At 39.4% G+C, this 14,242-nt stretch overlaps 2 protein-coding genes across 2 annotated transcripts in view; both read right to left on the bottom strand.

Moving 5' to 3' along the window:
* Positions 1 to 1,707, bottom strand: part of rab33ba (RAB33B, member RAS oncogene family a) — a 6,283-nt gene extending 4,576 nt beyond the window's left edge. The window contains exon 1 of the mRNA XM_035669177.1: positions 1,215 to 1,707. Within this exon, the coding sequence (XP_035525070.1) occupies positions 1,215 to 1,433 (219 nt within the window). The 5' untranslated portion in view covers positions 1,434 to 1,707. The remainder of the gene's footprint in view (positions 1 to 1,214) is intronic.
* A 764-nt stretch (positions 1,708 to 2,471) lies between these two features.
* LOC118333839 (saxitoxin and tetrodotoxin-binding protein 1-like) lies at positions 2,472 to 6,544 on the bottom strand. Its single transcript, XM_035669636.1, has 6 exons — positions 6,327 to 6,544; positions 5,459 to 5,607; positions 4,322 to 4,392; positions 3,701 to 3,814; positions 2,693 to 2,794; positions 2,472 to 2,567 (listed from the first exon to the last, which is right to left on the bottom strand). The coding sequence occupies exons 1-6, from the start codon at positions 6,444 to 6,446 to the stop codon at positions 2,515 to 2,517; spliced, it is 609 nt and encodes a 202-aa protein (XP_035525529.1). The 5' UTR covers positions 6,447 to 6,544; the 3' UTR covers positions 2,472 to 2,514.
* Between the last annotated feature and the right edge of the window lie 7,698 nt (positions 6,545 to 14,242).

Genomic DNA, 14,242 nt, shown 5'->3' on the forward strand with positions numbered 1-14,242 from the left:
TTCTGCAAAATGGATCAGAAGACCTAAGAACTGTGTGTATGAAAGCCTGGTACATCTTCTTTCTCTTCGATAGAGCTCCATTGTTGTCCACAAACTATTAAACACATCAGTGAGCCACACTGTTGCACTGGGTGACAACATATTGTTGGGTTGGGTCTTTTTCATGGGATTTGTTGACAATAAGAAAAATATAGAATAACAAAAGCAACTTTACACCAAACTCCATTCTAAACGTACTATGTGTACATTTAAATACACTTCTGTTGATCTAATAACAGTTCCGAATTTACAAACAATAACAAACAAATTAAAATGTAACCTTTTAAACGTTTACATTACCCGGCTTTAAATGTGGGCTGATAAGCAGGGTTAGCTGTAACAGTGGTCATCTAAATGACCTTAAAGGGACGGTTCACACCAACCTCAGAAATACATACTTGCTATTTATCCATCGAGACTGTTTCAGCGTGAGTTGCTGAGTTATCAGCCGTGGCTGGAACTACACCTTCCATCTGCAGCTGAACATTAGCCTCCTCAGAGTTGAGGAGGACGCCATTACTGTTTACATACTGTGCGGCCATCAGCATGAGCCTCTCCTTCATGAGTAGACGCACGTTTCCTTCTGTGCAGTAATACATCAAAATAAAGTAGTTCCTACATGAAACTGCTCACAACAAGGCCTGGTTATTATCTTCACTAACCAGGTCATGATTTATGGAAAGAGACATTGCTGTTGAGTTTCTGAAATATATTTTTGGTGCTTTGAGCAACACAACTGGTTCCATTATATTGGAGAAAAAAGGCAGATATCTCCAAAACTCAGCAACTCACACCAAAACTATGTAGCTGGATAAACAGCACTACAGGGAAGAGGAAAATTATGATTTTTTTGATTTGGGGGTGCACTGTTCCTTTAATGGTTTTGCATATAGGGGTCAGTGGAGCATTGGGAAAGATATGGCCTGGAGAGTGAATACACAGCACTCCCTCATCCATCATTATCATATCCCTATCCTGCCCTTGAGCAAGGCATTCCACTGCTGTAATGCACTGTTGATGAGCAGACCCTGCCACTAGCTGTGAGCCCACAGGTTTCTGTCCCAGTGTAACGTTGGTCCCTCTCCACACCAGGACCCCCCCTCACAGAGATCCACATCGTCTGGATTACATTCACACGGCTTTTTTTAACAGTGTCTTGTGTCTGCACCGCACACCTTGATTTTCTCCCCGTCAATCTCGACCAGCCTCTCCCTGAAGTCCACCCCGATCGTGGCCTCGGTCTTCTCGGGGAACTTCCCGGCACAGAAGCGGTAGGTGAGGCAGGTCTTCCCGACACCCGAGTCCCCGATCACGATGATTTTGAAGATGCGGGTCCTCGGCGGCGGGAGAGTCAGAGAGCCGGAGAATTCAACCGACGACCCGCTCTCCGCCATATCACACCGGCAGCTGGACGTTCAGCGGGAGGAAGCCTTCCACCGCAGCAGCAGCTCCTGCACTAACGTCAGCCGTCCGCAGCCGCCGTAACACCAGGTACAGCCAATAAGAAGCTTCTGCGAGACCCGCTACCGTTCGTTATCAAAACAAACGTGAGGAAGACATTTATTCGACGTCCCAACGCTGCCAATACCCTCACTCTTCCTCTGTCGTTAACAAGTGCATCCCGGTCAACACTCCCAGTCCTCCGCTGCGAAGCCACGTACAGTGTTGTTCGAGGAAGTCTATTCTCGCGAGATACAGTTCATGTAGCATTCGCTGTCCCGTGGGAAAGAATGTAAAGGCCAGCTTCGTTGAAAGAATTAGATTTACTCCAACTTTCAGTCAGTAAATACTGCCCACCTCGGCTTTAGCAGTTTGTTAAGATCACTAATATCGAATATACTCACTTCAGTTCGCAGTTGCTCACTACAAATAAAATGTTAGCCTCTGCTTTCAGTTTCTAGTCAGAATTCAGATGATACTTGAATGTACCATTTATGTTCAGTGTCAATAGATAGATAGATATTTTATTTTAAAATATTTTGTTGATGCAATTGTCTGCCAGAAGGAAAACAACCAATCAGAGGCGAGAATGATAGTTGAGTCTTATTCCCAGTTCGCCAAACACCGACGCTGGTAATGAGTCTCAAGAATCAACTTTCTTTAATTCACCAACCCAAAGCTTCTTTCTGTCTTTCTCGGCTCTGATTGGTTGTTTTTGTTCAGACCCGGTAGATTCTTGTCTATTGTTGAACTAGAACGAACAGGGGAACCTGATTTTGTTTCACAGATTATCTGTCTCATGTACTGTCAGGATATAGTGAAAGTTTCAGCAAATGAGACAAAAAGTTATGTTTATAAAAGTTACCTACTGCAGCTTTAACAGCAGTTGCAAAGTACTATTACATATGTTGACTTCTCACAACGTTTAATCATGGCTACACATTGTATTTGAGTATACATTCTGTGTATTAATAACCACACACACATCCACATCTTTCTTTGCATTTTAATAACCATGTATTTCAAAGACATTTGTTATTGTTCTGGATCCTTAGCCTGGGTGGCGTCACTCTGCTCAGGACAAAACTCTGCAGGAGAACAAGTAGAGGGATGACTATTAATGAAAGTCAAATGAATCCATCCATCCATATTTTCAACGGTGCTTATCATTGCTTTGAACTGCTGTCGCTCAGTAATCAGTATTCACACAAACCTCCTTGTTCATAGACGAATGCTGGAGGCTGTAGGAAGCCCAGGCACTTGGCCTGTTCCCTGGCATTCTCCTGGTCTGCCTGTGGCAACACATCTGTCTTTTCTGAAAAAAAGCAGCAGTTATTTCTGGATGTCCATTCAGGCTACCGTAGGTGAACAAACTGATAACGGCCTGTGTCTACCAGTTGGATTGTGGTATGCAGTTTTGAGGTGTTTGATTTGGAGACACTGACACGTGCGCTTTAAAAATTATATCTAACTATGTTTTAGATATTACGGCTAATATTCAGCTTGATTGAACCAGTAACCAGTTCCAACAATGGTTTGCATAATATCCCAGCAGAGGAACAAGATTATTTTCCTGATTTTAAGAGAAGAAGACCCCTTGCACAACAAGAAATTATTAATGTCAGATTAAGGTACAACTATTCTTAAATCCAGCTCCATTAGAGACCGAAATATGTAGTTTGAAGAAATTGTGTCTCATGGTAAGATATTTTTTGCCAGTTCTTAATCTTAGATTAAGGTACACATTCTTAGATTTAGCTCAATAAAGTGACCAAAATACTTTATATAATAATATTTTAATAAAGTCTATCTTAAAGAACTATATTTTTAATTAATTGTAAAAAGCACAACTTGCTTCTTTTTTTTTGTTTTAAGACATTACAGTATTTCAGTGGTTAGATTTTTATGCTAGTTTTAAGAATTCTAGCCAAGCAAAACTGTCTTACCCCAATGGCAGATTGTTTACTGACTTACTGATTTACTGACAGAAATCAGGAAAACATGTGCCAAGAAATGTAAAGTAGACTTAGGGTCCTTCAAATTTAATACTTAATGTTACTTTAAAGCTGCACTATTGAAATATTATTTTGTAGTTTGTTGTATCAGGAAATGACAAATAACTTAGAGGAGCAGGTTAGAGGGTTTTTCAGTTTTAGATACTGTAAAAATATATAGTATTAAGCTTTAGCACAAAGAAAGAAACAATCAAAGTGCTTCTTACTATAGAAAAGTAGATAAGTGCCCTGTTTTCCATCCCTTCTAACAGTGCTGTGACGCATCATCAGACAGTCATCACAGGTCTTCAGGAAGTCAACTTTGGATGTGGAATTATGAGCTGAGAGGAGAAGGAAATCAGACAGGTGGAAATAAAATGTGTACTGCATGGAGACAGTTAGCAATTCTGCAACTAATTATTAGCATAGAAAAGGAGTCTGCAAAATATACAAATATACAATCTGCAAAACCCAGCTGTGAAGTTTGTCCACCATTTTGGAAAATAGGTCACACCAGCATTTGACATCTTGAAATTTAACAGCTAATTCACAATTAATGGTTTCACTTGCAGGACCGAAGTAAACCCATGCATATTTTTCTCGCCAAGCTCCTTTTTTTATTAACTTTGACCCATAAATTTTGACCTTTCTTATTAGCTAGCTAGCTTATTAGCCATGTTGCAACTTTTGTTCTTCACACAATATACCTCACACACAGTTTGAGTTATAACGCATTCTACCTCTGTCTGACATGGATATCTCTGGCAACACTAATCTTTGGTCCTTTTAAAGAATAAAATATTCAAATATGCAAATTTTGTGACTTACTTGCTATTGATATTACTTACTGGTAGATGTGAATTGGATTGTGTTTCCAGCTACAGTGAAATTGACTGAATAGCGGGTGCACCCTTCACCCCTGGGAATGCAAAAGAAACACAAAATGTAGCACAATTTCTGCATTCAAACTGAGGTTAAGGTGGTTGTTATGAGATTGTATTAGGCAATAAACGTTCTTGCCTTTTAAAAAATGGTGGTGGTGATGGAGTGATTTTGTGTTTTGCCAATAGGCTCTCATCCCAGGTCATCAAATACCAACGCTGCTCTGTCACACCCCTTGGCGTCTCATACAGATGCACAAGGGAACCTTGAGCATCAGTAGGAGACACCTTTTTAACGTGTGGGTAACATGGTGAAACGTCACAGTGGAACAGAGTGTTTCTGCAGAGCTGGGCCACAATGATTACTGTACAAAGACACGCCGTTAGCAGTGATTCTGGTGAAACTAGATCATATTTTATGGAGAAAATATTGTCTGGCTTTCTCTCTAATGTCCTCTGGCTGCTCTGCCTCAACGTGGCTAACTGCTGCTGTAGCTGCTGTTAGCATCAAACCGAACGGGGCTCAGCAGCCTCCCAGTGAACACAACCTCTGAGACAGGCAGAGGACAGTGTGACGACAGCTATACCGAGGTGATTCGTGGACTTTCCAGATGGACTTGTTGCTAAAAGTCACCAACAGTTAGATTCTGCTAGTTAGCTCATGCAGCTAACCTCAGCTGACATAGCCCCGGCGTGCAAGGAGCCAAACCCGGCAATATTTTTTTACTAAACTTACTACTAATTTACTATGTCACCTGAGTTCCTTAAGGTTTTCTGGCATGTTCTGGTCTGTATTTGATGACGTGGGAATTTAAACCGGTTGGTTTTCTGCATTGCAACATAATACTGGAACAAGACGATCCATGGGCTGAATTTGTGTGACATTGCAATTTTGTCCAACCACTGAAAATCTGACCAATCATTGTAGTTTCTGGCTAGTTTCACCAATCATAACAGTCAAACTGCAACATGTTGAGCCATACATCACAAAACTAAAGATTTTATTCTCGTGGGAACAAATATTATGCAAATATAGTAATATTTTAAAAAGCCTAAACATTTATTCATATGAACATTCCACAGATATCCTTTACCAGCACTTACACCACAATGGCCTGTTTGAAAAGGACTGTCTGGTTGTCCTCTGAAGGGATAAATTCAATCCGGGAGCTGTTGGTGCTTTTCAGTTTCAGGCTGTAGTAGTCAGAGCTGCTCAAAACGTAGGCCTCATGCAGGATCCACTTCCCAAAGATCTAAGAAGAAGAAACATTCACTTTACTCCTCTGCTGTTGGAAGATGATTGTACTCTGGCCTCTGCTGCACCAGGCTACATTTAAGGACATCATGGTGCTAAATGCTAACCTTCAGTCCCTACAGAGTGTAATAATTCACAGGTAGCCCTGTTTGTTTTCATCTACTTCATGGGAGACAACCCTGCTTCCCATGGAAAATCTGTGGCTGTACTTTGCACTTTATCAGTAATGGGAAAGTTAACGACAAGTACAAACTGCATTTCCTTCCTTCTTGTGCTGGCTTTGCAACTTGCATGTGCACCCACAACCCTCTTCAGATAATCAATCACAACACTGATCAGCAATGAAGCTACCAGAAAAGACGTGAAAGAAAATGTGTTTAGCTTTTTGTTACTTCACTGTGATGTTTGAGCTTCATTCTGCTGAATGTGCAGATTTTGGCTAGGAGGCTGTTTTCTCATTCATCTGTTGAAGGGCGTTTCACTGTTACAGCAAGGATTCATTTCATGTCACCGTCAAAACAAATCAGTCACATTAGCTGGACTGTACACCTCATGCAGGCATATTTATAACAACTCACTACCAGTTAGTTCAGGAAAATACGTTTTTAAAATTTTGAAATACTGATCCAGGAAGGGGCTCCGTGATCACAAAAAGCTTAAAACAAGGGAGTTATTCTGGACCTGTTAATATGAAATATACACATAAAGGCAGCGTACCATGGGCAGCTCCTCAGCAGAGAGGGTTTTGTTCAGAAGGACACACTTCTCAGGAGTTGGAGCGGCTGCAGTCAGGCTCAGCAGCAGAGCCGCAGCAAACATCTTGGACAGGAAGTACATGGTGGGAGCCTGAAGAATGATCAGCACCCTGAGAACCAACTGTCTTGTGAGCTGGAGAGCGACAGGATCACTGTCTGATGTAGTTGATCAGATTGCCCTGCAGTTATATGCCACTGTGTGTGTGTGTGTGTGTGTGTCTGCCTGTCTCTCAAGGTTAGATCAATAACAGTTGCAAACCTTAAAGGTGGGGCAAGTTCTAGGTAATGTGATTCTAATCCAGCACACTTTCTATCAAATTCAGTCAGGACTGAGCACACAACACTAACTTGTTATTCCAGCCAGGATTTGTGTGTCAGGTAAAGTTTAATGACTTCAGCTTACTTTCTAGTTTGCCAAGATATGCTGTTGGTGTGATGTTAGCTGTAAGAACGGTGCATCACACACTACCGGATATTATTAATGACATAACATAACATGATTACTTAGTAAGTGTTAATATATCTATACATACTATATATTCTTTTAGATATTCCTACTATTCTGGATATTCAGAGGCCCGTTGATGCCAACTATTGAATCTTAGATTCAACTGGCTTGTTTGACTTGTAAAAGTCATTGACCGCTGGAGCAGATCTGGACAGGACCAGCAGTGCCATGTCACTGTTCTGTAACTGTGGTCATTGTCCTCATTGCAAGGTTATCAGTATGTAAAGTTGGGAAAAGTTACCAAAAAATGATTCATTTATTTAATTAAGCAGAAACATTGCAAAAGAGTTTTGGTATTTGTACAAAACACACATTTGTTGGACACATTTGTCTTTATTGTCTTACACTGCAACGATTACTAAATGAATAAAAGAAAAGTGAAATCAACCATTAATATTTTCACCAATAATGAAAATAACATTTGCAGCCCTCTGTTAGTTCTGTCATGAAGAGTCTTCCTTCCTACATGGGACACAGCTCTGTAAAGACAAAAGGGTTATATGTCAGTTTATTTTTAATAAATCACACTGAAAATCTGTCAAATTAGGTCTCTGCTGCAGCAAATGGAAATGGCACCATTTTTATTTATTTTAATTTAATGTGAGTTTTTCTTTGAACGCAGGCGTATATCTGAATGACTGGCAAGAGCTCCTTCTAAAAATGACAAGTTGTTGTATAAGGAGAACTGTGTATGATGTTCCAAGATGGCACCCCATTTGCTCCAGTGTAAGTTGCTCAATGAGTGCAATCATCATGGATTTACTTACCTTAGGAAAACTTAAATGCGATGATTCTCCAGCAACTTCTGCAGTTATAAGGAGCTTTTCTCTGTGATTCCTTAGTGGATTTTTGGATTTTTACTCACAATGGACAATACATGTTGAATCTAAAACTGTACGTCATGACTGTGTGTTCAGATTTGATTTAAACAGCCTAAATTAGCTACTTGTGCTGCCTATCACAGGTCAAAGTGGAGGACCTTCTCACCTTTGCTGGTGTCGTAGTGAAACTTTGCCGGCAGGGGAAACTTGAGGCATGCAGCTTGTTTCCTGAAGGTTTCCAAGACAGAGGCTGTCAGTGTCGTGTTCTTCCCTGCAGAGATCAGTAGCACTTTCATTTTCACAGAGAAGCTTTTATGATGCTAATTTTTTGTCGTTAGGCCATCATTAATGTTATTTATAAGAGCTGTACTTTTTCTTCTATGACAAGTCAAAATGTCTGCTGGAAAAAAGACCTAAAGCTGCCAGAGTGCATTAGTTGGTGACCTGCTCTTTTAATCCTCATACATACCAAATAAGTACAATCCTTGGAAGTCATTCTCTTTTGTGTAGATGTGCATGACCACACAGTCAAGGCAGGTCTGCAGGAACCTGTGGTAGGTATGGGCGACTGCAACTGGACAACACAAGCAGGGCCAGATTAATACTTCACTGTACCCTGGGCAACAATATTCAAGGTCCCCATCATCACGACCCAAGGATCACCATAATCTGGCAAAATACAGAATAAATTACAGTAATATACAGTAAATATACTCAATACTTCAATAACTGTCATCAAGTGCATTTTGATGTACAGATGTGCAAATGCTCATAGAACTACAAATGTACCACTATGTTCTCTTGTCAAGGCCACTCACTCACATATGATGTTATGAAAACAAAACACATCGGCATCAGTATAATCTGGCAAAATTGACCCACTACATAGAGAGGGAAGGAAGTGTCCTCCATTTTCACAAAAAAATAAATAAGCAGCCCAGCCTTGAACACAACACACAGATTTTAAGACAATATTCTTGAAACACTGAATATGTTCAAAGACTGTGTTGTGACAAACATTGTCAAGCCTGTTACACTTTGACCCCATTTTCCATCTTGCTGTTCATCATCAGTTGGTTTTACATGTTATTGTGTGAGTACTGGTGCATGTCTGTCACAGTGTGTCCTCAATGAGACAACTTACAGTGCAACTCCAAGACTTTGTCATCGATGATGGTCACATTTTGAGCAAATCTGAAGCATTGACTTTTCCTAAAAAAAGATAAAATAAGAGACTTTAGTGAGCCTGTGGGAAAACCATCCATTTGAGTGGGGGTAGTGTGTTTAGGCCATGGTGGTCGGGGCTTCCTGCGGTGAAAAAGATGAAACAGAAGCAACCTTTAGAGAAACACAACCCGGCGTCATGCTGCTGTGGCCAATCCGGTGATCAGACCGGTCAAACTGCTCCACAGTCAGCCTGAAATATCACTGAAACCGGTGCTTTCCAGGCAGGCTCCATGGACTAAACTATGACTCTCTCCCAGATGTGTCCTCGCTAGGTTTATTTTGCATACCGAGCTTCGGCGTCTGTGCCTGAATTTTGAACAGATGGTGGCGCTAAAGGAAATGTCAGGGGATTACCAGAGTCATTACAATTCATCCTCTTGGGATCTTGAATAGGTGTACCAAATTCTGTGGCAATTCATTATATAACTGTCAAGATACATCACTTAAAACCAAAAATGACAACCTCATGATGGCGCAACAGCAGTGTTTCTCAAACCCTTCTCCAGGTACCACCATTAAGACAGATTTTAAAATACAGTAGTGTAGGCCAACGACCCTACTCTACTTTACCTTCTCCCATACACCACCCTTCAACCATATCCACACACTCACTACACTACTGATAACACTGATGTACACATCTTGTATATCTTGTATACTTTGTTAGTGTGAATATTGAACTTGAATTTTTGGTTAAAACACTTTGCTTGTCTGTGTGATCTCCCTTGTGTTGTATGAACTGAGAGCAGGTTCATGACACTATCTATGAGGCAGATATTGAAACTAAATGGAAATGCAATTTAAAAAATTTAAAAATAATAATACATTTAAGTATTCTTACTCAATTTTGTAGTATTTTCATAGTATTTTACATTTTTAAAGGTACAGTGTGTAAGATTTAGGAGGATCTATTGACCAAAATGTAATATGATATTCATTGGTATGTTTTCATTTGTTTATAAAAACTGAATATAAGAATCGTTGTGTTTTTGTTACCTTAGAATGAGACATTCCATGGAATCTGCCACATTGAGCCTTCATGTTTCTATGGTAGCCCAGAACGGACAAACCAAACACTGGCTCTAGTTGGGGTCTTTCGTGTTTTTTGCAGACACCACAATTTCTCCTACACACTTCACAGCCTGTTTTCATTCCAAGGTCGGTAAATACAGATGGGAGTGGTGTTCAGTTAGTTGCAATCTGCGACTTCACCTTTAGATGCTAGACGATAGTCGAGAGGCAACTCATGTACCACCATTGGTACAAGAGTGCACTAGAGAAAAAGTCTGCCGATCAGAATCAGTAGGATTCATCCTCTGCGAACCATGAATGTCTGTTTCATGTCAGTCCATTTGATAGGATGAGTTGTTTCAATGGTGGATCAACCAATAACCAATAAATATCAACAAGTTGAAGTTTATGACACACTGGATTGACATTAGAGCCATTCTTCCTTATCAACCACAGCTACAGAAATATGAAAAGCGTATTCATGATAATATTCTAAAATGCAGGATATTTGTTTCCTAGATGGCTTGCATACCTGTCCTACAGATTAACTGTAAAGCAGAAGAAAATCACTGATAAGAGAGAAAAAAGACTACTTACATTGGTGCCTGTTGCGGCTGGGGTATCAGCCGGTTGGCCTGATCTAACACCAAGGTCTGGTTGTCCGCTGTTGTGTTCAACATCATCCACATACTTTCAATACTCTGGATGCTGTCAAAAAACTTATTATTGGAACATCCCTCGATAAAGATCCACTTCCCCAAGATCTGTTCAGAGTACAAAATGTAGGTATCATCTTACACTGGGTTTCACACCTTTATTAGTCAGATTAATTCAGGATTATTTCTAAATTAACTTTACATTTTGGTGAATTTACTGTTGATGGAAGCATTGTTCTGATCTATACAGAATGAGGGAGACTGTTGAGTCTGGATACCTGATGGAGGTCATTCACTGTCAGAAGCTGGGTCAGCTGGCTGCAGTCGTCTGTTGTGGATGCCGCCGCACTGAAGGACAGCAGAGAGACGAGGACAGGGGCCCAGTGTAGCACAAACATGGTGGACAGCAGTAGGTTAACACGTCAAGGCTACCCTTCAGAAATGAAGCGTCTGAGATTTATATGCGGGTGGCTCGCAGCACTTGCTTTAGATCGGGTTGATGCAGCTACGGTGTGGGGGTGTACTTTGCACTGGTGTGAAATTTGAACTGTGCAATCACCACTCACGGTACAAGGTTTGTATTTTTGTCATTCTGTAAACAGGGTTGTATGACTAAATGCAAGTTGGAGTCCCTGTATGCTACTCACAGAAACTGTCAAACAGAAAACAAACAAAAAACAAAAAAGCTTCACATGGGTCCAGGGAAAAACAAACAGTCTGACTAATCATTTATGTAATTGATTCATTATTAGCTTCTTGTTGTCCAGATTGCTCATGTTTTGTCCTTCTGTGAGGGAGCTATGTAACATCTGGTTTTAAATTATGTATTGGAAGACGGCAAACAGGACTTTAACTTTGGATGGAAATGTCATCTACCTTGCCGATGCCAATATTCTCTGCCGGTCTCACCTAAATTTAACGTCTTGCACTGATCCACTAACATGAAATCTGGTTGGCTGTCTACCATTTGCCTGAATCTGTGTGAATGCAGGATAAGGGAAGAAGCTGCTCTGTGGTCTGGTGGTATACGCTGTAAAATCAGGTAAGTTAATTTGACTCAAAAAATTGTTGATATGGATAACATTAAAAAAAATTAAGTAAAACTAAATCAATTTAGTTAGTTAAAAGGTGCTTAATCAAGAATCTTTTTTAACTTACAAAATAAATTGAGTTTGTGTTACTTAAAATCTTTGGTTTAATCCGTTTCAACAATGTTTCTGAGTTAAAGTATTTATAGTGAATGGCAGCAGATACTTCTGTACCTCTTGTCAGCAGGGTGAACAGGCAGTGTTTGGGGTGGGTACTGTCTTTTAGTATTCTTTTGGCTCTGTGCAGGCATTTCACCTTACCTCATCAGTTCACATGGAAAGTCCTGTTGCCATTAAGATACCTAGCCAAGAGAGACGATAGTGCAAATACAGAAATTGTTTGAAAAGACAATGGGAACACAACATTTCCAAAACAGGACCACAGTAACAGCTGACTTTGCCTCCCACTTTAAAATTTTGCATTAAAACATTATTTTGCATTTTTTCTGTATTTCTGTTACCCTCTAATGCCCTTTCTTTCCAAAACAGGCTCAGGCATTTAGGCTTAAAAGCTAACAAGGCTGTGACTGCTAAAAGTACTGTCAGGACTTTTCCACATGATGAACACAAAGCTGGTATGGAAGCCTGCCAAGAGTTGCATTGTAAATAAAGGTGTTAATTATGACACATGACAACTAGCAGTATGTATATTGTAACTGGATGTGTTTAGGGCCTATATAAACCATGTCTTTTTTCAGTCCAAGGTTCTTACTTTCACTGAACCGTTCATTTTATCCTGCAGCTGGCCTAAATATAAGACGGAAAGTACCTTTCTGCAAATGGCAGTATGTGTTCACATTTACTACAAGTCACAGATATCTTGGTAGTAGCCTATTGAATACTGACCTGTTCATAACTTTGTTGTGTCACTTTAAGTCAACTGACATTATCTACTGGACTTTACATCAGTCTACATCAGACATGAGATATTGAGTATGTCAGTATGCTCAGAATCACAAATCACCAGACGTGAGGCCAAGTCATTGTTTTGCAAGTAACAAGTAAGTCTCAAGTCTTTGCACTCAAGACTTGAGTTTTGAATCCTAAACAAGTCCTAATGTAGTCATCACTAAATGCTTTTTACCAACAGTATAAAAAAAACAAAATTATATTTTTCTCAGTAATGTAACAGTAGTTCTTTATGGTTCGGCAACTTGATTGGATGCTGTCGGATTGGATCAAACAAGTGGATCTGGGGAACTACCTGTCAACATGCTGGGAATAAATAACGTTAACATTAGTTGATTTGGGAAATTAATATATTCCTGGCACACTTTCTAATCTGCGGGTTTGGTGGAAGGTATTAAGTAGTTATGTCAAAAGGCTCAAGCACAGGTAAAGGCATAAGTCATTGGTGTTAAAGTCCAAGTTGCAAGTCATTCATTTTGTCAAGTTGAGTCATCAAATTTGTCAAATCATGTGACTCGAGTCCACACCTCTGCAAATCACAATTTCCCCCAAGGGACTTTACAATCTGTACAGCATAAAACAAACTCTGTGCCCTCTGTTGTTAGACCATCCATTCAGATAATGAAAAAGTCCCCCGAAAAACCCATTCAACAAGGACAGACATGCAAAAGATGTCCTGTGTACAGAATAGATCACATTTTGATGACAAACACACTGATATAGAGTAGTAGTAGTAGTATGTGTGTGATTTTGGTGTTTTGTGTGATTTGTATATTGTATGCACCAATGCACCAAGACTAATTCCTCGTAGGTGTAAAAACATAGTTGGCAATAAATCTGATTCTGATGAGTATGTGCATGTAACTATGTAAAAGAAATGGTTGTATAATATTATCCTGGTTCAGACTGGCATTCAATTTTTTAACTTTATTATTTAACTGCATTTAAAAAGAGATGTAATTCTAAAACATCCTTTAACTTTATTAAACTGTTCAAGAGAAATTCAACATTACTGTTCTTGAAAAGCAACCCTCAGTCTAAAGGTTTTTGATTTTACAGTTAACCCAGACATTTAAATGGGACCAACATTTCTGGGGGTAAAAAAGCAAATGTTCTTCTGGTGTTCAAATGACACAATAATCATTTTTTATTTATTCTGTTTTTACATGTATTTATTTTTGTATTCATTTATTTCTGTGTGTAAATACATGTATAAATACATAACTAAATAAACTAATTTATTAAAGTATCCAGCCATTTTGTACATCTATTCCGTCAATTTTTTATATTTTTATCTTTATTTATATTTTTCTAGCTTAATTGTGATTTCTATACACCAATGTACTGAGGCAAATTCGTCGTATGCGAAAACTTACTTACAATAAACCTGATTCTGATTCTGATCCTGAAAAAAGATATGAACAAATAAATACAGAATTACTGAAATGTTGCTGAATTTGTACATATTGTTAATTATGTTATCCATACCCTTCAAGAAGAAAATCTGTTTCTGGTGGTGTCTCTGTCCCAGTGACATTTCACTCCACACCACCGTGCATAACTGGACATACACTATAAATCAGGTCAATTTTATAATACAGAGATATGGGCTGCTAAGAACGTAAAGGTCACTAAGTGCCTTGCTCAAGGGCTTTGAC

The sequence above is a fragment of the Morone saxatilis genome, unplaced genomic scaffold (assembly GCF_004916995.1).
Source record: "Morone saxatilis isolate NCDOM2014 unplaced genomic scaffold, NCSU_SB_2.0 Contig22, whole genome shotgun sequence".
Classification (NCBI taxonomy): Eukaryota; Metazoa; Chordata; class Actinopteri; family Moronidae; genus Morone; species Morone saxatilis.